The following is a 20304-nucleotide window of genomic DNA, read 5'->3' as shown; positions in this document are numbered from 1 at the left end:
TGCTGGGCCTCACGTCCAGCCCAGTGCGTGCAGAGCAGCAGACCTGACGTGAGGGCGCAGGCGCCGCTGAGGCGGCAGAGCCAGAGGCCCCCGCGGCCCCCTGGCCGGTCCCATGGAGGACACTGGGCCTCCCACGGTCCCAGGGAGAAGGACACCCGTGACCCTCACCCCAGTGCCACCCCCCTCCCCCGGTCTGAGAGGGAAGGGGACATCTGTGGGCCCAAGGGCAGGGAGGCAAGCCTCGGCGGCCTCGGCGCCAGGATGGGGTCGCCCGGGCACGCACAGGAAACGGGAGGGGAGCTGCAGAGCCCCCCACGGGCGGCCGACGGCCCTCGGGGTCCGAGCTCCAGGAAGCCCCCGAGCGGGGCTCCCAGCGCCGGCTCCGGGAGGGAGGGGGTGGGGGGCTCCCGGCAGCCAGAGCGGCCCCAGGAAGCGAGGCGCACAATGGAATCTGGGCCGAGCGCCGTCTCCTCCAGCAGCTGAGCTCACAGGACATTCCCGAGAAGCCTCTGGAGAGGTGGGGAGGGGAGTTTCTGGAGGTCTTTGGACGCAGAAGACAAAAAGCGGCCTTGGTTTTCAAGGAGAAATTACAGAGGGAGAGAAAAATGTCTTTAATCTAATTAGGAGCGGTCCCTTCACCTCCGTCTCGGCCCCGGGGACCCGCGCCAGCTCGGCCTCGCACGGCGGCCCCGGCCCGGGTGCGGGTGCAGGAGCGGGAGGAGCCCCGGGCCGCCGCGCAGATGTTCCCGGGCGTCCGGCGGGGGATGAGCTGCAGGCCTCCCCCTCGGCATCCGGCTCGGGCCCTGGCCACCAGACGTGGACATCTGCGCGGCCCCACCCCCGGCCCCGAGGGCGCGGGCCTGAGAAACCTGCGTCCCTTCCCAGGCCCGGCCGGGTCCGGGGCCCAGAGCCGCCCCCCCAGGCCAGAGCCTGGGCCCAGAGACCCCCGGAGCTGGGGTGGGGGGAGGCTCAGCTCTGGGATCGTGTTAGCGGCTGACGGCGGAGGGAGGCGAGTCGGCCTGCACCCCTGGCCCAGCCCTGTGGCCGCAGGGGCGCCGCCAGGCAAGGGGAAGCAGGGGGACTCTCTGCTCTGACCCCTCGGGGTGCACGGGCACCCCTTCATGTAAAGACACGGGGGCGCCCGTCCCGTGCAGCCCTTCCCCAGTCCTGTTGGCCTCTCAGTGGGCCCGGGAGTGAAGCCGGTCGGACGTGAGGACCTGGCGATAGTCAGAGGGAGCACGGAGACCGGCGGACGGCCCAGGCTCCGGGAGCGGCCTGCTCCGCAGAGCTGAGGGGGGTCGGGGTCGGGGGTCCAGGGTGCGTCCGCTGGCTGCGGGAGACCCCAAGACCCAGGCGGGCCTGGCCGCCCGGCAGAAGCCCCTCGCAGGCACGGGGACCCAGGTGGAGCACGGGCCGTCCCTGTCCTCGGGGACACAGGCAGCAGCACGGGGCCCCTGCGGGCGCCCGCAGCCCTCACGTTCCATACGTGCCACGGGCGGCTCGACACAGACGTGCCAGACGCCTCCCCGAGCACACCTCTGCCTCCGGGGCCTCCGGCTGCACACGGGGCGGACGGAGTGACGCACAGCCAGTCCTCCGGGGTGCGGCCCTCTCGCCCCTGCGGGGGAGCCAGGCCCCGCTCCCCGCGCCTGGTGGCGCCGTCCTGAGTGAGCTCTCTGAGTCACCCCCGGGGCGAGGGTCGTCCTCCGGAGGAGCCGGCACGGACTCCGGGCTGGGCTCTGGCCCCCGTGAGCCCGGCCCGAGGCAGGGAGAGAAAGCACCAGGGCCTTTTTGCCGAGGCGAGCGGTGCGGTGCCCTGTGTGTTCACCCGGCTGGCCTGCGTGCTGGTGGGGAGAAGGGGGCGGGGCAAGAGCGCCAGCCGGGAAGTGGCTGTGGCCTTGGCCGGGGGCTGGATGGAGAAGGCCAGAAAGGAGCCAAGTCCAGAGAGGGGACGAGACCTGCCCCCCGGTGACGGGGGCGGGGGGGGGCCCTGAGGAGGCGGCGAGGGGCTGCCAGTCTCGCGGCCAGTTCCGTTCAGACAGCGTCGGCCCGCTGCGCCCCTGCCCTTGGGGTTCCGCTCTCCCTCCTCACCCGCCTCGAAAGTGTGAAGCCAACGAGCGCCTGCAAACACCCCCCCCCCCGCCACTCACACACACACCTTGCCCAGCAGTGACCGGCAGCGCAGTGGTCTTCGCGGTGCCTGCAAGGGGGTGCGCGAGCCGAATCCCAACAGCACCGCGGCCGCCTGCCCCCTGCACCTGCACCTGCACCCCTGCCGGCCTCTGGAAACACAGCCCAGAGATGAGGCTGGAGATGCTGGGTAAAAATACATACATAAAAAGATAAAACGCCATGAACGTGAACAGGTACACCTCAGAGGACCATGGTTTCACAGAGACTGGAAAAGCAAGCAAAGCGTGTCAGAATCCACTCCGCCCAAACTGGACAAAGCGGCCAGAGGTTTCTGGGGACCCAGCCAACACCAGACCAAGAAACAGACACCGTCAAAGCAGTAGTGATAGGACTGACCACTCGAGCAGGTGACAGCCACCCCGCCCCTTGCCGTGCAGGGGGGAGTTGTCACGACCACTGAGCTGGGGGTTGGAGGGGTCCACTCAGCTGTCAGAAACCCGGGGATCAAACACGGTCCGTGGAGGCCCCTGCGTGCAACCAGAGCCGGGGCGCCCAGACCCGGGCCCGTGGCTTTTCTCACGCCACAGGGGTGGCGGTCAGGACTCGGGGCGCAGCCAAGAAGCCCCACAGACTCACTGACAGACGGGGCTCCACACTGGTCTCGTGGCACAAACTGCCAGCTCCGGACAAAACAGGACAGGTCCCCATGCCGGGGGTCTGTGCATGCACTGCCCAGGGTTCCTGCAACAAGGCAACCAGAGTTCCCAGCACTAGCCCCCACACCCTCCCCGACCAGAGAATGAGGGAGATGAAAAAAACGATCCTGGGTCATCTGATCGACCCCCAAAAGGGCCTCGGGCCACAAAACCAGACAAGGCGAGTAGATGCAGGACCGTGGACGTTTTTGAAGTTGAATTTATTGGGGAGACGCTAGGTAAAAAAATCATTAACAAGAACCGAAGGAGTGCTGGGTTGGCCCCAGTTTGCCCGCTCCCCTGTAAGGGGCTCTGGCAGCCCTCGGTGGTCTTCCGCTTCATCTGGACGCTGCCGTTACGCTGCGTTGGCACAGCTGCCCCGTCCCTGGGCGTCTGCAGAGCTTGCCGAAGCTGGCGAGCGTCTGTGCAGCCATTTTCATGCCGGCAGCGGGAGGCGGCAGAAACACTTGCAGGTATTATGCTTTAGCACTTCAAGGAAGGTAAAGGTGCAACTGGAAGTCAAAAAGAGACTCGTGCAGTGTATGGAGAAGGTGCTATGACTGACGGAACGTGTCCAAAACGGTTTGTGAACTTCCGTGCTGGACGTTTCTCGCCAGACGACGCTCCCTGGTCGGACAGACCAGTTGAAGCTGACAGCAACCAAACCGAGACGTTCATGGAGAACCCACAACGTGATGCCATGTGGGCGAGAGCCGGCACACTCAGAACGTCCAGATCCAGCCCTGAAAGTAATTTGCACCAGCTTCGTTATGTTTAATTGCTTTGATTTTTGAGTTCACCTAAGTAGAAAAAAAACCTTGACCATATGTCTGCATGTGATCCTCTACTGAAATGTAAAAGAAACATGCTGTTTTTGAATCAAATTGTGACGGGCAACGAGACATGGATCCTTTGCAGGGACGCGGAATGAACGGCAGAGGTCGTGGGTGGAGAAGGAGCCACGCTCGACCACACCGGGGGCCGGTCCTCCTCCGAAGAGGGCAACGTGGTGCGTCTGCCGGGGCCGGGAGGGAGGCCTGTGCTGGGGGCTCCGTCCGGAAAACTGAGCGGTTCATCCCAACGAGGACTGCTCCCGGCTGGACCGACGGGAAGTCGCGCGGGTGCAAAGCGTCCAGAATCGGCGACCAGAAGACGGAGACTCCTCCGTCAGGACAACACGAGAACACACGTCTCCTCGATGCCCGGGGACAACTCGCGGTGGGCTGGGAAGTCCCGGTCCACCCACCGTGCTCGGCGGCCACTGCGCCTTCAGATGGCCGTTCATCTCGGTGTGTCCAAAATTCTCTCCACGGAGAAAAGCTTCCACTCCCGGGAGGACTGCAGGAGGCACCTGGAACAGCTCTTTGCCCCAAGAGAGAACAAGTCGGGGGAAGACGGGATTCTGCAGTTGCCCGGGAGACGGCGGAAGGCAGCGGAACCAAAAGGTGAGTATGCTGTTCAATAAAGTTACTGATGAAAACAAAAATGTGTCCTTTTACTTAAAAACTGAATGAACCTTTTTGGCTCACCCAAGAGTAAAGGTATGTGTCATTTTTGCTTGTCCTTGCGACACTGCTCGCCCCGCTTAGGGGCACCCTTGAGGACGGTGGCCGCACTCCCTGGCCGGGGCCTGGTGGCCGGGTCGGGGGAGCGTCGCGCCATCTCCAAGAATGGCATCTGGCCCCTGCTGCCCCCGAGGACCGACACAGGGGGCCGCCTTTGCCTCCTTTCCCGGAGCGGCCACCCGGGGCGGACTGTCTCGTGAAAACACTGTTGGGGGCCAGACAGATCACAGCCTCCCGGGGGAAAGATGCCGGCAGAGGTGACGAGAGTGCCCGAGGCGAGGCAGGGGGAGGTGGGAAAGGGGTTCTCTGGGAAATCAGCCGTTCAGAAGCACCTGTGTGCCCCGAAGCTTGGAGAAAGCCAGGAGCAGGCCCAGGGCAGGGTGCCCGCCCGCTCGGAAGGGACCTGAGACCACACGAAGCTGCTCACCACTGCGCCTGTTGGACACGCAGGCAAGGGCAGGTTTGCGAGAAGACCGGCCCAGTCAGGAAAGGCCGCCCAGGCACCGGACGGCCCTGCGGGGCTCGGAGTGTGCCTTTATTTACACTCCCCCCCTCCACCCTCGCCCGCTCCCTTTGTCTGGCTCGGGGATCTCTCTGTCGGGAGAGCTGGGTCCAGGCCAGGGGGACTCGTGTTCCAGGCCACGCGAAACAAAGACGACAGAGTTCAGGAAAGCGGAAGTCACGGGACAAACAGCCACAGCTCACACCAGGAAGACTGAGAAGGGGAAAGAATCCGAGGCCTAGAGTTACTACATTTACCCCCCGAAGTAGCCTTTTCGACAAAACACGATAAGGCACGTGGCAGAAGCAAGAAGGTGCGACCCACTCCCAGGAAAATGAGCAGAGACAGACCCGAGGGAGTGCGACACCGGACTTAGGACACAAAGACTTCAAATCAGCTTTTAAAGACATGTTCAAGGAACTTAAGAAAATCATGGACAAAGAACTGAGGGAAAGCAGGAGGGCAGTGGGTGAGCAAATGGAGAGTATCGGGAAAAAGACAGAAATGATAAAAGGGAATGGAATTAAACAGCAAGTGTGGAACTGAAACGTAATTGGAGGGGAAGACTCACTGGGGGATCTTATCAGGGGACTTGAATGGGGAGAAGACTCGGTGAACTTGAAGCTTCTAGGTCAACTGACATTATCCAGCCTGAGGAGCAGGAGAGGGGGAGAAGACCGGAAAAATGAACAGCCCCCGCACTGCGCACCAGCACGTCCAGAGGAGAACCACAGAAACGGGCGAGGCACGGGGCAGGGAGGACAACCAAAACACTAGCAACCGTTTTCCCCAGTGTGATGGAAACCCCAAACCTGTCCCTCCTAGAAGCTCGGTGACCTCCAAGGGACAGAGGGTCATCCAACTGCGGAAGGACAGAACCGTGGAGGGGGCAGAGAAGTGACTCATCTATGCAGGGATTCTCGGCAAGATTAGCATCAGATTCCTCATCAGACAGCTCGGAGGCCACAGGGGCGTGGGGCAGAATTTTTAGAGTGCTAAGGGAGAAGAAACTATGTAAAGAATTCTATGTCAAGCAAAATTATCTTTCAACTGCAAAGGAGGAAATCAAGACCTTCTCCGAGGAACAAGGGCTGAGCGAGTCCCCTGCTGGCGGGCTGGCCGTGTGGAGTGCTGACGGGGGGGGGTCCTCAGAAGGGACGGTGGGACGGAGCCCAAGGCCGCCCCAAACAAAACAAGAATTCCAGCAGAAGATAACTGTGTGGGTAAAACACGAAGCCGGGACTACTGTGTTTTCACTTGTAACTCCTCTCTGCTTTCTACACAACTTAAAAGACACGTGCAGAAAACAGTAATTACGCACCTGTGTTATTGGCAACACAGAGCATCCAAACAGGGTGTGGGGCCATGCCACCGCCAGGGGCGGGCTGCGCGGCCGCCGAGGCTCAGCCGGTGTGCCTGGAGCTAGACGCTTCACAAGTTTAGGGTGGTAAATGTCATCTCCACGGTGGCCACTGAGACAAGACCTAAAGTACATACACAGAAGGAACTGGGAATTACTATTACCCATTCCCCCCCCCCAACCATTGGGCCATAAGATCAGGCAGCGAAGAGGAAAGGAGGAAGAAAACAAAGGCAGGAGACACAGAGAAAATGGACAGCCAGGGGGCAGAGGTGCTGCCTTCCCAATAATTAACTTTAAATAAAAGTGGATTAAGTTCTCCAGTCAAAATGCAGAAGTCGGCAGAACAGATTTAACAAGTTAGCCGACTTACGTCGTCCTCAGGTTGCTCACTGTAGACCCAGGGACACCACGCAGATGGGCGTGACGGCAGGCGAAAGATACTCTCTGCCCACGGTGACCGACAGAGCTGAGATGCCACCCTCACATCAGGACAAACAGACTGAGTCCAAAACAGCCGCAGGAGGTACAGTAGAAAACTGTGTATTTATTGCACAGACGATTCATGAAGAAGACGCAGAGCCCTGGCCGGTGTGGCTCAGTGGACTGAGTGTCAGCCTGTGAACCAAAGGGTCACCAGTTCGATTCCCACTCAGGGCACATGTCTGGGTTGTGGGCCAGGTCCCCAGTTGAGGGTGCACAAGAAGCAGCCACACATTGAAGTTCCTCTCCCTCTCTTTCTCCCTACTTTCCTCTCTCTCTAGACATAAATAAAACCTTAAAAAAAAAAAGGATGGAACAAACATACACATAACAAAGCCCCCAAATATGTGAAGCAGATACCGCCAGCATCGGAGGGAGAGGTTCTGCCGTCCTCCACCCTGGATAGTGGGCAGAACGGCCAGGCCACGTCAGTGCGGAAACAAGGTGTGAGCACCCTGAAGGAACCACCAGGGCCAAACAGACGTGTGGGGCGGGGCGGGGTGTGGCTCTGGCCAACAGCCGCAGAACGCACGTTCTTCCCAAGGGCACGTGGGATGCTCTCCGGGAGGATCACATGTCGGGCTGCGACGCAGTCTCAGTCACGTTCGAGAAATTCAAATCACACCAGGTGCTTATCTCCAAACCAAACAGAATGGGGCTAGAAATCAGTCACAGGAGGAAAACTGCAAGGTTACAAACACGTGGGAGTGGGACACCATGCTGTGTAAAGACTGATGGGTCAAAGAAGACATCGCAAAAGAAATTAGAAAACGCTTTGAGAGAACAGAAAGTGAGTGCGCAACAGCCTCAGACTGTAGGGGCGCAGGGCTCAGAGTGAGCAGAGACCTCCAGGCCCCCGCACAGAAGGCAGAGGAGCGGCACCCCGTAACCCGACTCACAGCCCGAGGACTGTACCCAGGAAGCAGACCCCTCCCACGTGACAGGAGGAAGGAAACGATGCACACGAGAGGGGAGTGGCACAGGAGAGCAGAATCACGTTCACGAATCTGGTTAATTTTTAAAAATGTGGGCGATATTAACACACTCCAACTAGGGTGGCGGAGAAAAAAACAGGAAAAGGTGAAACTGAACGAAATCAGAAAGTGGGGACATGCCCACTGACCTTACAGACATTAAGAAGGAAAAGAACGAGAGAAGACCACGAGCTACGATAAACCGGACAACCCGGGTGAGGGGGACGATGGTCAGAAACAGGAAGCATAAAAACTGACTCGAGAAGAAACAGGAATTCTGAACAGACTGCTAACGAGCGAAAGCCTCGCTGTGAGTGAACCTCGAGTGACGACTGAAATCGAGGTACCGAGAACCTCCGACGGAGGAGGGGTCCGCGCCTGGTGCCTTAGCTGCACGGGTGAGCCGTACTGACCGTCAAGGAAGAACACACGCCAGTCCGTAAGAAAAACCCAGAGGCAACATCACTCTGTGACACATTCGACGAGGTCACCTAACTCTGACAGGAGTGCCAGACAGGCACGCCACAGGGAAGCAATGCCGGGGACCGGTGGCCCCTGTCGATGCCAAAGCCCTCAGGAAACACTGGTGCACGGACCCCAGCTGTGTGGGCAGAGGGTTCGACTTCCCGAGCCAGTGGGGTCTCAGGAGTGGGAGGGCCGCGCGACGTGAGGACGTCCATCCCGGGTCATGTCACATTCATGGGATCATCTCAAAAGACAAAGCATTTGACCACATCCCCACAGCCTTTCTGCATCAAAACAGATACAGTCTGGGGAGAGGAGGGAGCCTGCGAGGGGCAGACAGCATCTGTGGAACACCACACCCACCACTTCAAACAACAGAGCGTTTCCCCTCAACCCAGGACCACGACGAGGAGGCCTGTCGCCTGCCCTGGTTTCCGACAGTGGTTGGAAGCTTCGGGCCTGGCCATGAGACAACCAGATAAAAGCGTCCAAATAGGAAGAGAAGTTGAACCACTTTCATCTGCGGGTGATACCTTACACATAGGAAACCCCAAGGAGTCCACTCCAAAAGCAGCTGGAGCTGCCACAGAGTGGCAGGGCCCAGGGTTAGGTAGCGCACACGGATTGTTCATGTTTTCATCTCGTAGCCGGAACAGCCCGCAGAGGAAAAGGTAAGTTCCCCTGACGACAATGTGGGGAAGGATGAAGGACCTGGGGGTGCAGTGACCCAAGGAGGTGCGGGGCCCCCGAAGCTAAGGGCTGCAGAACACCACTGAGAGGAAGCAAAGGCCTGGGGACCAGCACGGCACCCTCGCTTGTGGCCGAGAGACTTCGCCTGGCACAGGTGGTGGCATTAGCCTGGGTGCCACAGAGCGTGGCAGCCCTATCTGATGGGCTTTTTCTTTGCAGAAGTGCAAACATTGATCCTGAAGTGTTTATGAAACTGCAAAGGGGCTCCAAACGGCAGAAGCCATTGAACAAGAACACCTCTGGAGGGTGTTCACACTCTCCAATGTCCAAACGCACACAGAGCTACAGCAGTCGGAACAGCGTGGCCGTGGCGTAAGGACAGACGTGGGCCAGTGGAGTCAAGAGAGGACCCAGAAACGTCCTGACGCGTACAGTCAACTGGTGCACCACAGGGGCGCCCAGACCACTCCGTGGGGAGAGAAGAGCCTTTTAGACAGATGCTGTGGGGACGTGGGGCACGCCCAGGTGACGGGGGGGGGGGGACCAGACACGCAGTTCACACTTGGCAGAGAAGTTACTTCCATGTGGACCCACAACCTAGATGTAAGAGCTGAGCCCTCCATTTCTGGAAGATGACAGAAGGGCGCATCTTGGTGACTTGGCATCCGGCAGCAAGTGGCTACATGTGTGAGCTGCCCCGGAGACACGGGGCGCACTGAACGCCCCTGGAGCGCATGGCTTTAAAATGAGTCACTTTATGTCATGTGGAGTTTGCTCCGACAACCCCTTGGGGGGCTGTCAGACAGTCCCTCAGACAGTCCACAGAGGATGTACACGTCGCACCGGCAGACTTGCTTCCAGAAAGAAGTCTGACGCTAAGTGTCCACGTGGAGAACGTGGCCAAAGGCAGGCTGTGCACCGTGCCTGCTGTTGCGGAGGCCCTAGGGCAGCCTGGACGGGGGTGATAGCCCGAGGGGGTCACTTCCTGGGGAGGCCTGGGCCCCTGGGGGTGTGGTGGCAGGAAAGGGGACAAAGGAGGCTGAGGGGGGGCAAGCTCTGTCCTGCAGGACTGAGAGGACAAGGAGATGTGCCCATCCCCTCCCTGCTCCCCCCCACAGCGCTGCCTAGAAGGGAGTGTCCTTGAACTAGGACCTCTAGTCACCCAGCACCTAGGAATCTAGGGACCCAGACAGCATCCGTACAATAATAGTACTGTCTGGGGACATACCAGTCGGCAACAATATACCTTTTCTGCCTTAAAAAAAAAAATCCTCCAAACACGAAAAGCATACTGCTGGAGACAACTAGAAGCAATATTCCAATTACCTGTGCTCAACACTTTGGACAGGGGAACACCTTGAATCAGTGTGAAAACACGTTAAAACAGAAATGGGCACAAAGTAAAACACAGAAGGGAATGGCAACAGGTCGAGGAGCCCAGGCTGGAGAGACGAGAAAAGCCTGAGCACAGCTCAGCTCCCGAGACTGGGCCAGAGATAGGACCGCGCAGAGCCTGGGGGACCGTGGCCTGCGTGGCAGAGAGGCGGAGGCGGTTGGCGTGCATGGAGCTGCCGTCTCTGGTGGGAACAACGGCAGTGTGATAGAAATACGGAAAGCCATACATCCAGAACCCTGCCGACACGGTAAGGGCCAGTTTACGGCGGCAGCACCCGGAGGGCCCCGAGGACACCGGTCCGGAACAGCCGGCTCTGGGGCAGTTCCCGGTAAAACCAGGAGACTGAAAAAGTGAAGAGGCGCTCGGGCCCCCAAGCGAGATGACGTCAGCCAGAAAGGCAGCAGAATCTACTGGCAACGGAACTAACAAAAACAACACACGAGGGGAGATAACCTTGGGATGTTTCTTGGAAACATAGGGAAATAGAAACCGAGGAGCGTGCACCCAGTCAAGCCTGCCTCCAGGTACAAAGGTGACAGGGAAAGAGCCGGACGTGTGTCCCGAGTGTGGCAGCCATGGGTCCTGGCGGAGGAGCTCGCTGTAGGCTGGGCTGCACCCCGGCTGGAGGAGCCTGGGGAGCTCTGGCTGGGCTGCGGGGACCTGTCTGTGTGTCCGACCGTAGAACGGTGCAGATCTGGACAGGGCTGTGGCGGAGGGGCAACACACGAACATCGTCCGTCCTGACCAGACCCAGGATGCAGACCCGGGGTGGGGGGAAGGGAGGAGGAGGAGGGAGCACACACTCTTCATGGTGCAGAGCCAGCGTGACATCTGCGCATGGTTGTGCCGAACACACAGCATGACACGTGGCAGAACCAAGTAGCAGAACATTATGTGACGACAGGGTGAAACCACAGCAAAGTCCGTGGTACGCAGGGGACCTGGAGTGAAGAGGATGGGGGAGCACCGTTACACACCCACGTCACACATGACACAGCAGGGGCATGGAGTTGGGCTACACAGCCAGGGCGACATGATGCAGGTGACAGCTGACATGTGCTCATATCACGGAACCAAACACGTCAGCTATTGATAAACATGAACAAAAACATGTCTCTTAAGAGAAAAACATTCATGTTGCCTTATCAAATAAAACCCAACACTGCAGTTGAAAGAAAAAAAAAAAAGCCAGACGTCTAAAATTCAGTGACTGGATGACTGGCTGAGAAGCACGGGTGGGTGATGGGTTACCAGGCACATGGCAACAGGGAGAAAGCGGAGATCTGATACCCATGTGAGAAACGGCACAGCGAAGGCTGAAAAGCTTTAAAGGGGACAAATAAGGACCCTTTCGAGGCCAGAGGCCACGTTTCACAATGGAGTGGACACAGTGCCGAGCAACTGCAGCGAAGACCACAGTGACTGCTTGTAGGAAACATGCAGCTGGGTCCGCAGGAAATGCAGAGGCAACGGGAGGGGTCGCCATTCCACGGTACAGGACACGCCGGGTGGACAGGAAGGCAACAGGGATGTGAAAGATCTGGAGAACATGACCCATGGGGGGGGGGGTCGTGGCTCAGAGAGCCTCCTGCTGGGGCCCGGAGCCCGTGCTCACGGGCCTGGCTGCAGCGGGCGGCAGAGTGGCCACGGTGACCGACACACTGAGCCAGAAAAAGCTCTGAGTCAAAAGAAAACACAAGGAAGGTGGTGACAAAGGTAAAGGCAGAAATTGACGAGGCAGAAAACAATAAAATAGACTAACAAAAAAGCCAGAATCCTGTTTTTTTTTTTTTAAAAAAAATGGAGCAGACAAACCACTGGTCCCTGAAGGAGCGGAGGGAGCCCCCGTCTGCAGAAGAAGTAACCAGGAAGTGCCTGTCACGGCGAAGATGCTTCTAAAATTCGTAATCGGGACTCGGTGCTCTCCAGTGCAAAAAGTCTAAGACACGGTTAACGTGGAGAATGTCCTTTCCAAATACACTTTATCAAAAGTTCATCTCAGTAGAAATGAGCCTAAACACACTAATTCCGAAAAAAGAAGCAGAAGAACTCATCAAGGAACAGCCCTGCAGGTCCGTGCCAGGCCCGGAAGTTCCCCGGGGACCCTCCCCAGACCTGTGAGACTCCAGAGCAAGCTCGTTTTACACGCGTGGTTTCGGAGCCCAGACCCCGAATGCGGCCATCCTGACGCTTGTTACAAGCAAGGGGAAGCCAACACACAAACCTGAGAAATGCAGAACACAAGAAGGAAAAAAGAAAACAGTATTAGTTATGAATGCTGGTGCCAGCGTCCCACACAGTTCCCCGTGTCAGTAGCCCAAAGAAGGGAGGCACGAGCACCCCCAAGAATCCCTCAGTTGCACTGAGTAGACGCTCTCGGGGAAATGAAGGCGGACAGCTCTGGCCCGGCTGCAACCACGCCGACGCTAGCAGGAACCAGGGCTGAATTCCTCCACGAACTGGGCGAAGCAAAGGCTTCCCAGCTCTGACTGAAACTCGACAATGAGAGAGCAACAGATTCAACTACACATACATGGAAATGAGCCTTGTGCATAGAGAAAAGTACCTTAAGCAAAATCAAAAGACATTTGACAAAAATGGAAGGAAATCTTTGCAACGTGGGTCACCAGTGCTGGCTCCGCTGGACCCCGAACTGTAAAAAAACCCCAAACAAACCAGGAAGCAAAGAACCGAATGGTGGCAGAAACAGGCCAAAGCTCAGAAACAGCCCAGGAAGTAACTCCTCCACAGGCCCCTAAACTTTGGAAAAAGATGGCATTTTCACTCAAAAAAGATAAATGTGAGCAAATGTGAACTTGAGATACCTTTCTCCCCCCTATCAGATCAACAAAAATCCAAGATCTTGATAACATTCCTGTGCCGAGTCTGTACAAACAGCCCCCACTGCTGTGGCTGCAGAGAGGCCCCGTCCCCAGGGAGGGGGCTTGGCAATATTTAACAGAACTGAATGTGCATTTCCATTTCCACCTAGCAGTTCTGCTCCTTGGAATTTACCTTGAGGATACACCCCCCAAAATATGCAAGAAATGCCCGAGGTGATTCAGTGCAGCGTCATGTGCAGCCTCAAAATACGAGACAAGAACCAGAGCCCCGGCCCCAGTGCTGGGAACCTCCCCGCACCTCCGAGCACGGGGCGGGCTGGGCGGCCAGGAAACCCCCTCCGTCCCCAGGAGCAGCCAGCAACTGAGACAAGAGTCCAGTGTGGACGCTGAGGGATTTCTGGGGGGTCTCATTAGGTGAAAGGAGGAGGCTATGAAAGGATGTACGTGGACCACCATGTCTCTGGCGATGAGCAGGGGATGAGAGCATGGTCCGTGTTCAGTGAAACAAGACACTCAGGCACACACACAATGTGCCCTGGATGACACCGAGGCCGTTTATGAGGGGTGGGGAGAATTTGGACATCAGGATTGATGGGGAACCCTCTGTGCACCTCCGTGTGTGGGTTTGACTCTGGAGGTACAGCAACACCCCCACACGTGAAAAGTACACTCTGACCTGCAGGACAAACGGCGCCTCTGCAGTGGTGACCCAAGGGGTGTGGCAACACTCCCCAGAAGACAGTGATAAAAATGGACCAAACTGTGGAAAACAGCCCTTTAAGAACTGCAGAAATGAACCAAAGGCATAGGACAGATCGGAAAGTGTGTTCACACCAACTCCCCCCCTTGGTCCAGGGGCCTTGAGCCCCTTCATCCCAGCACCCACCAAAGGCTCATCCCAACCTGGGGCTCCGTGGAAATCCCACGCACCACAGTGAGCTGGGGGGCAGGCGCTGAGGCGGTGGTCCTGGCGAGGACGACGACTGGGCCAGCAGGCCACCTCAAAGGGACTCCTGAGCCCCGTGGGCTTCACACGGTCCAGAGGCCAGAGTACCCGGCTCAGCCCCGTACTTGTGGCTGCGAGTGAGGCCCCGCAGGAGCAGGAGGGAAACCAGGAGACTCTGGTCCCCTGCCAGAGTGCTGGGCATCTCAGCTGCCACGCACGGCACTTCCAAATGTGGCCAAGGCCTCCCAGGCTCGAGATGTTGAAACAACCTCTAACCAAGCAGTCCGACCACGAGGCTGTGCTGACCCCTCACTGACACCAAGGAAACCAGGCTTCAAAACAAATGACAGACAACAATTAGACCTGAGCTGCGACAGCAGGGGCTCTGCATCACAGGCGGTGCGACCACGGAATCGGAGCCGGCAAGGGGCACACGAGTGGGGCAGTCCAAGCCGCCGGACAGCCAGCCCGCACTGGGAGGGAGGGTCAGAACCCAGACTCCCCACGACACTGTGTGGAAGGGTTTGTCTCCAAGCAGACATTCTGAGACGTGCAGAGGGGTGGGGAGCACCGCCCCAAACAGGAGCAGAGAGCGGTCCACATAAATGATCTGTACGGGTCCCAGGGGTCGCCCCCGTGGGCCAAGACACTGAAGCAGCTGTTTATTATGACTGTGTCCAGAGCAGGAGGAGAAACAATGTTTAGAGTGGACGGACGGTAATGACAATGACTCTGAGAACGGGGAATAATACCAATAGGCATCCATGGTAAGAATATAACCAGCGGCAGTCCCGGAGTTTCGTGCTTTTTTGAAAAGCACAAAAGCTCAAATGGAAAACAAGAGGCCTGAACGGCAGAGCACGCTGGCAGAATGAGGAACCGATGAACATGACCCCACACCCATAAAGATGACTCATGCGTCAGACCAGGCGAGGGAACAACGAGTCAGGTGGAGACAGCCCTGGCGCCTGGTGGGCGGCAGCCGCTGTCACACGGACGTGCAGAGAGAGGCCCCAGAGGAGCAGGAAGGACAGAACTGGGTGGGGAGAGAGCCCGGAGTTGCCCCGAGGCGGACTGTTCTCGGCGGAGAGGTGCATGGTAACCCCCAGGCTCTCCTGCTGAGAAAATAAGTTTTAAAACAAGACCACTGACAGCGGCGTGAACGGTGCGCTGAAACACACCTGTCCGGCACAACAGGGGTGGCAGAGGGGGAAGGGGGGCGGGCGAGGCCCGAGCCCAAAGTGGATAGCCACATGGCGGATGTAAATCTTGCCTTATCGATGACTGGGAGCCGTAAGCGAATTAAACGCTCATTAGCATGGCCTGGACGCCTGGAACGGGGCTGAGGCCCCACTCCCCCCCAGTGCGTACGTGATGCACCCCAACACAGGCAGGGGCAGAGCGGGGGTGGGGGACGGCCTGCAGGCACGGAGGCGGGGGGGCCCCAGCAGCTGCCCCGAGCGCCGGACAGGAGAGGCTCGGAAACAAGCTGCGTCACCGGGGACAACAAGGGACATCTGTGATGCCTCAAGGGTCCATGTGTCAGGAAGCGAGAAAAAGTATAGGCAAGAACTGCAGAGATTGGAACAAGATTATCCGTGCAGCCAACAACTGGGAACGGAAGCGGACAGGATGGGGGAGAAAGACAACCCTGTCACAGCAGCCCCTTGACATGGGAAAGCCAGTGTCCGTCGGACAGGTGGCCGCGCGCCCCGGCTGCGGGCAGGTCGCCGCTCCGCGGACTCGAGAAGCTAAGTGAGTGAAAGGCGTAAGCCCAGACGACTCCGCGCCGAGCCGGGTCCCGGGCTTAAGAAAACCAGACACGGAAGGTCCCGAGGAGGAGAAATGGCAGTTGCTCTCACAGGAATTCTAATTCGAATGGCCGTGAACCGTGGAGGCCAGCAGGAAGCGGCCTAACATTCGTTCCCAACTTAAAGGAAACCATCACCACGGTGGCTTCTGTCACCAGCTGCCGTGCGTCTCAGGAGTGGGAGCGAGACATTGTCCCGTGGGGGGGCGGGGGACAGGACGGGTTGCCGGCAAGCCCGCCGGCAGAGCGCGGCGGGGCCGCGAGGGCCCGGGCAGCTGCAGAGGCGCGGCGGGGGCGAAGAGAAGGCAGGCCCTGAGGCCAGTAGAGTGTGACAAAGTGTGTAATGACAGCACGGACCCAGGGCGGCGGCTACGAAAACCGCACACAACTGTGTCTCAAAAACACGAGACGACCAAAGGGCAGGGAGGGACCACCCCCGACAGTGCACACACGCGAGCGTGAGAACCTAGGTGAGGTGGGCCCGTTCGTCAAAAGGCACACGCCACGACAATGCACTCAGTACGACAGAGGTGGTTTTCACAGCACTGTAACTATTGTGGAGGTTATATTTATTGTTAAAAAGTTGCCGCTCCTTTCCTCCCTGGCTGTGTGAAGACCGGCAGCCATCATGAGTGACACAGTAACTCTCCGGGCCAGCAAGTTCACGGCCAACAGACCACTTTGGCGGCAGCGAATGGTCACTGGCGTCCTTCCCCTGGGAGGGCAACAGCGCCTGAGACAGAAATGCAGGGATACAGGCCGGAGGGACCCTGGCCACACCAGACGTCCCGTTTGTGTTTGGACCGGAACCCAGCTTGGCGGAGGCGAGGGAGCTGGGCCTGGCTCGCTCTACGGGCCCTTGGGTCACGCAGAGATGGGGACCCAGGCGGAGGAGCCGCCGACCCCGAGGACAGAGGGACAGGAGCACGGGAACAGGACGAAGAACGTCGGGGACCGCGGAGGCCGGTGCGCATGCTGCACCAACCAGGAGTGAGACGCTGCAGGGGCTGTGTCGGGGCTGACGGTGCCGGCTCTCGTGAGAGGGTCGATGCACCGAGAACTGTTCCGTGGGGGGTGGGAAGTCCCAAGGACATTTGGGGCCCGCGTGGCTTTGCTGGAGCGTTCCCTCAGACTCCTAGATGGGAACGGATGGTAAGGCCACACGGCACCTTCCGGAAAAACAGGAGCGGAAGGACGGCTTGCCCGTTCTTTCATGAAACCAGAGTTCCCCTGGTAACCAAAGCAGACAAAGACAGCAGGGAAAGAGAAAACTAGACCGCCATAAACCCCCGTAAATGTAGATGTGAAAATACTTTGAAAACACTCAAAGGCACCATGCCCCCTAATTTCACACTGTGTCACAAAGTGATAGCGATGAAACCTGTGGTGCCGGCATGGAAACAGACACCCGGGTCAGCGAAACCGGACGGAGAGCCCGGGAACAGATGCACACGTGTGTGGTCGGGCAGTTCGTGACGAAGGAGCCAAGAGCTGACAGTGGGGGAGGGACAGTCTCTCCAATAAACGGTGCTGCTGCGGGCACACACCAGATCACAGCCACGCAGGTGCGATCAGTGGGAGGGGCTGCTCCGCAGATCCCACCATGTCGGGCAGCCCCAGAGGACTCCTCCGTGGGTGCCAGGGTGCCCCTGGGCCCAGACCAATGAAGGACACATGGCCAGTCCCCTTGCCGCGGTCTTTCCGTGAATCTGCTGTCCCCCTGTTTGGCCTCTCCGCCCAGATGCTGCCCCCCTGAGCGAGCACTGGCCTCTTTGGTAGGAGCAGGCTTAGCTGAAGATGGAGAATGGTCATGAGGACCCGGGGCCCATCAGCAACTCGCCATAAGGTGTCTTGAACGCCCTCCCCTCTCCAAGGCCACCTGCTGTGGCCGAGCTCAGCCACGTGGAAAGATGGAGGAAGGCGACATTGAGAGCTTTACTCCAAGCCCCATGTCTCCTGTCCTTCCCCTGTGGGGAGCCCCTCTGCGACCCCCCTTTCCCTGCCTCAGAACCTGAGTTCCTTATCTTGGTCCCCAGTTTCCAGAGCCAGGTGGTGCTCGGACTCCTTGCCAGCCACGCGCCCCTGGGACAGGCTGCTGACTGCCGGGCCGGGCTGCCGGGGACGCACCTTGTGGGTCGAATCTGATTCTGTCCCGCATGCACCAGCGACACACCCAGTCCATCTCCTGACAACGCCCGTACTTGGGGGGAGTGCCCACTGCTGGGCGTGGAGCTGAGCAGCCCAGAGGTGTGGGGCAGTCACTGCTCCTGGGGTCACCAACGTTCCGTAAGTGGGAGATGGGAGAGACCCTGGCAGCAACCGCCCCCCCTGGCTGCCCCCCTTCCATGAATGGCTGCGAACACGGCCACCAGTGGAGAGTGCCACGCTGCCCATGGATACGTGTCCTGGCTCGTCACAGCTCGTCCCCAACTGCTGCCACCTCACATGACTTGTGCACCCTGCCTTGCTTTTCTTTTTACATCACCCTCCAAAAAAGGTCGGTTCTCTTAAGAAAAAAAAAAAACAGTAGGGAAAAGTGTGGAGAACCTTGTGCAAGGGAAGGGCACACTCGACTGTGGTCTCACACCAGACAAAACGAACTCAGATTGGGCGGCAGGGTCAAACGTGAGGTCTGCAACCATGAAACTCCTGGAAGAAAACATTAGCAGTGAGCTCCCTGACACAGATCTTGGGGACGAGTCTTTGAATCTGACACCAAAAGCAAAGGTCAGCAAGGGGGACCACGCCACATCGCAGGCTCCGCCAAGAAGGGAGCCGGCAGCGTGGAGGGCAGCTCGGGGCCGTGAGAAAACCCCAGCTCTCCCCGGGCTGGAGCTCAGGAAGCACGCCCACCGTCCAGACAGAAAACCACCGACAGCCCAGGTTGGAACGATGATGGGAGCTGAATAGACATTTCTTGTAAAAAAGCTTCCTTTGGGTAAGATAATGAAAAGAAGCTTAATGTCCTCGGTCACAGGGAAAGGCGCACCAAAGCCACAGTGAGGTCCCGTGGAGCACACACCATGGTGGCTACCAGAAGCAACGGGGAAGGGCAGGTGGGAGGCAGCACCAGCCAGGGTGTCGGGGGGCAGCCGCAGTGCACGCACGGCCGGCGTGGAGGGGAGTGCACGCAGGCTTTGGAAAACGGCGTCAGCTTCTCAAAAACTTAGAGTGACCGTGGGGCCCGGAATCCCTCTCCCACGTATTCAACCAAGGAAAGTGACGCCACCCAAGGAAGCCGGGCTCCGTGGAAAACCGCCTGGTGCCAGCGCTGGGACGCAGTGGGCACGGAAAGAGCCCCAGGCTCGAGACAGTGGAGCATGAGGAGGGTCTAAGGACAGAAGCGAGCCTGTCTCCAGGGCTCAGCAGCCAGCCGGCTCGAATGGGGCCCCCACCGGCCAAAGCTGGGGCGCGACCAGTATCAAAGCGATCTCGGGCAGGGGAGAGAAGGGCCATAAAAAACCCACAGAACGAGCATAAAGATAACAGATCAGAAGGCAGGATGCGCGGGAGGGGGGCGGCTCTCGGGGTGGAACGTGACGCTGACGCACAGCCGCTGCGCGGGGGGCTCCAGGGCTGGAACGTCGTCATGGAGCCACATGCACGCGGGGAGGTCTGGCTGCAGAAAGCCTTTCATCTGGGAGACGTTTGTGATAAGGGACAGGACATCTGCCCGGTGCTGCAGCATCATCACCCCCGGGGTGTTTACTGGTTTCCGGGTGAACGGGGTGTCTGTTCGGCCGGACGGCGCAGCTGGCAGGTCCAGAAGCCCCGCGTGACAGGCACATGGCACGGTGTGCCGCGGACGGATGCCCTGCGGGGAGCACTGAGTCACACGGTGGACGTGATCACCGGGAGGTTGCAGGCGCACCTGCCGCGAGGTGGGGGGACGGGGGCCTCTGAGACGTCAGCGGGGAGAGAGCCTGGACACTGTCTGGGGAGTCAGGGAGGGTAAGGGGATGTGGCCCCAGCTGGGCCCCCCTCGGCCGGGAGCGGGTGCCCACCGGTGCCCTGGGCCGGATCAGCGTTGCTCGCAGAGGCTGGTAACCATGCTGTATTTTTTTAATTTTTAAATCAGCAAAATGTCAAGGGGCAAAGCAAAATGCAATCTCCTCCCACGCGGCTAAGAAAAAAGTGCCGGGCGAGGGTGCAAACAGCAGAGGAGCGAACCACGGGACACACGGGGCAACACGTCAGTGTCTGTGAACCGAATCTTTGTGAATGAGTAGGGGGTTTGCTTGTCTCCTCAAAGTTCATCTGTGGTTCAGTCACTTTCAAATAGTCTCCTAAACCCCCCACGCCCCCAGGGATGAGTTCAGCCCCAAGGTTCTCCACGGGGGGTGACTTTGTGCCCCCCCCCACACCCAGAGACATTTAGTAACAGTATCTGCAGACACTGTGGTTGCCAGGATCCAGGGGGCCGGAGCAGGGTGGCTGGGCTG

The 20304-nt window shown here is 58.8% G+C and overlaps 1 protein-coding gene across 4 annotated transcripts in view; it reads right to left on the bottom strand.

Annotated features, from left to right (window-relative positions):
• The window catches only part of KCNQ1 (potassium voltage-gated channel subfamily Q member 1), a 210838-nt gene that overhangs the window by 125648 nt on the left and 64886 nt on the right, over window positions 1–20304 (bottom strand). Inside the window, exon 11 of one of the 4 annotated variants that reach the window (XM_045821118.1) lies at window positions 3886–4298. The exons of the other annotated variants lie outside the window; for them this stretch is intronic. Within the exon in view, the coding sequence (XP_045677074.1) occupies window positions 3901–4298 (398 nt within the window). The 3' untranslated portion in view covers window positions 3886–3900. Of the gene's footprint in view, window positions 1–3885; window positions 4299–20304 lie in introns of those variants that run through there. 4 annotated transcript variants of the gene reach the window in all.

This window comes from Phyllostomus hastatus, unplaced genomic scaffold (genome assembly GCF_019186645.2).
Source record: "Phyllostomus hastatus isolate PE091 unplaced genomic scaffold, TTU_PhHast_1.1 phas_scaffold_443, whole genome shotgun sequence".
In the NCBI taxonomy this organism is placed as follows: domain Eukaryota; kingdom Metazoa; phylum Chordata; class Mammalia; order Chiroptera; family Phyllostomidae; genus Phyllostomus; species Phyllostomus hastatus.
The sequence above is the reverse complement of the archived record's forward strand: the minus strand, read 5'-3'. Positions and strand labels throughout refer to the sequence as shown.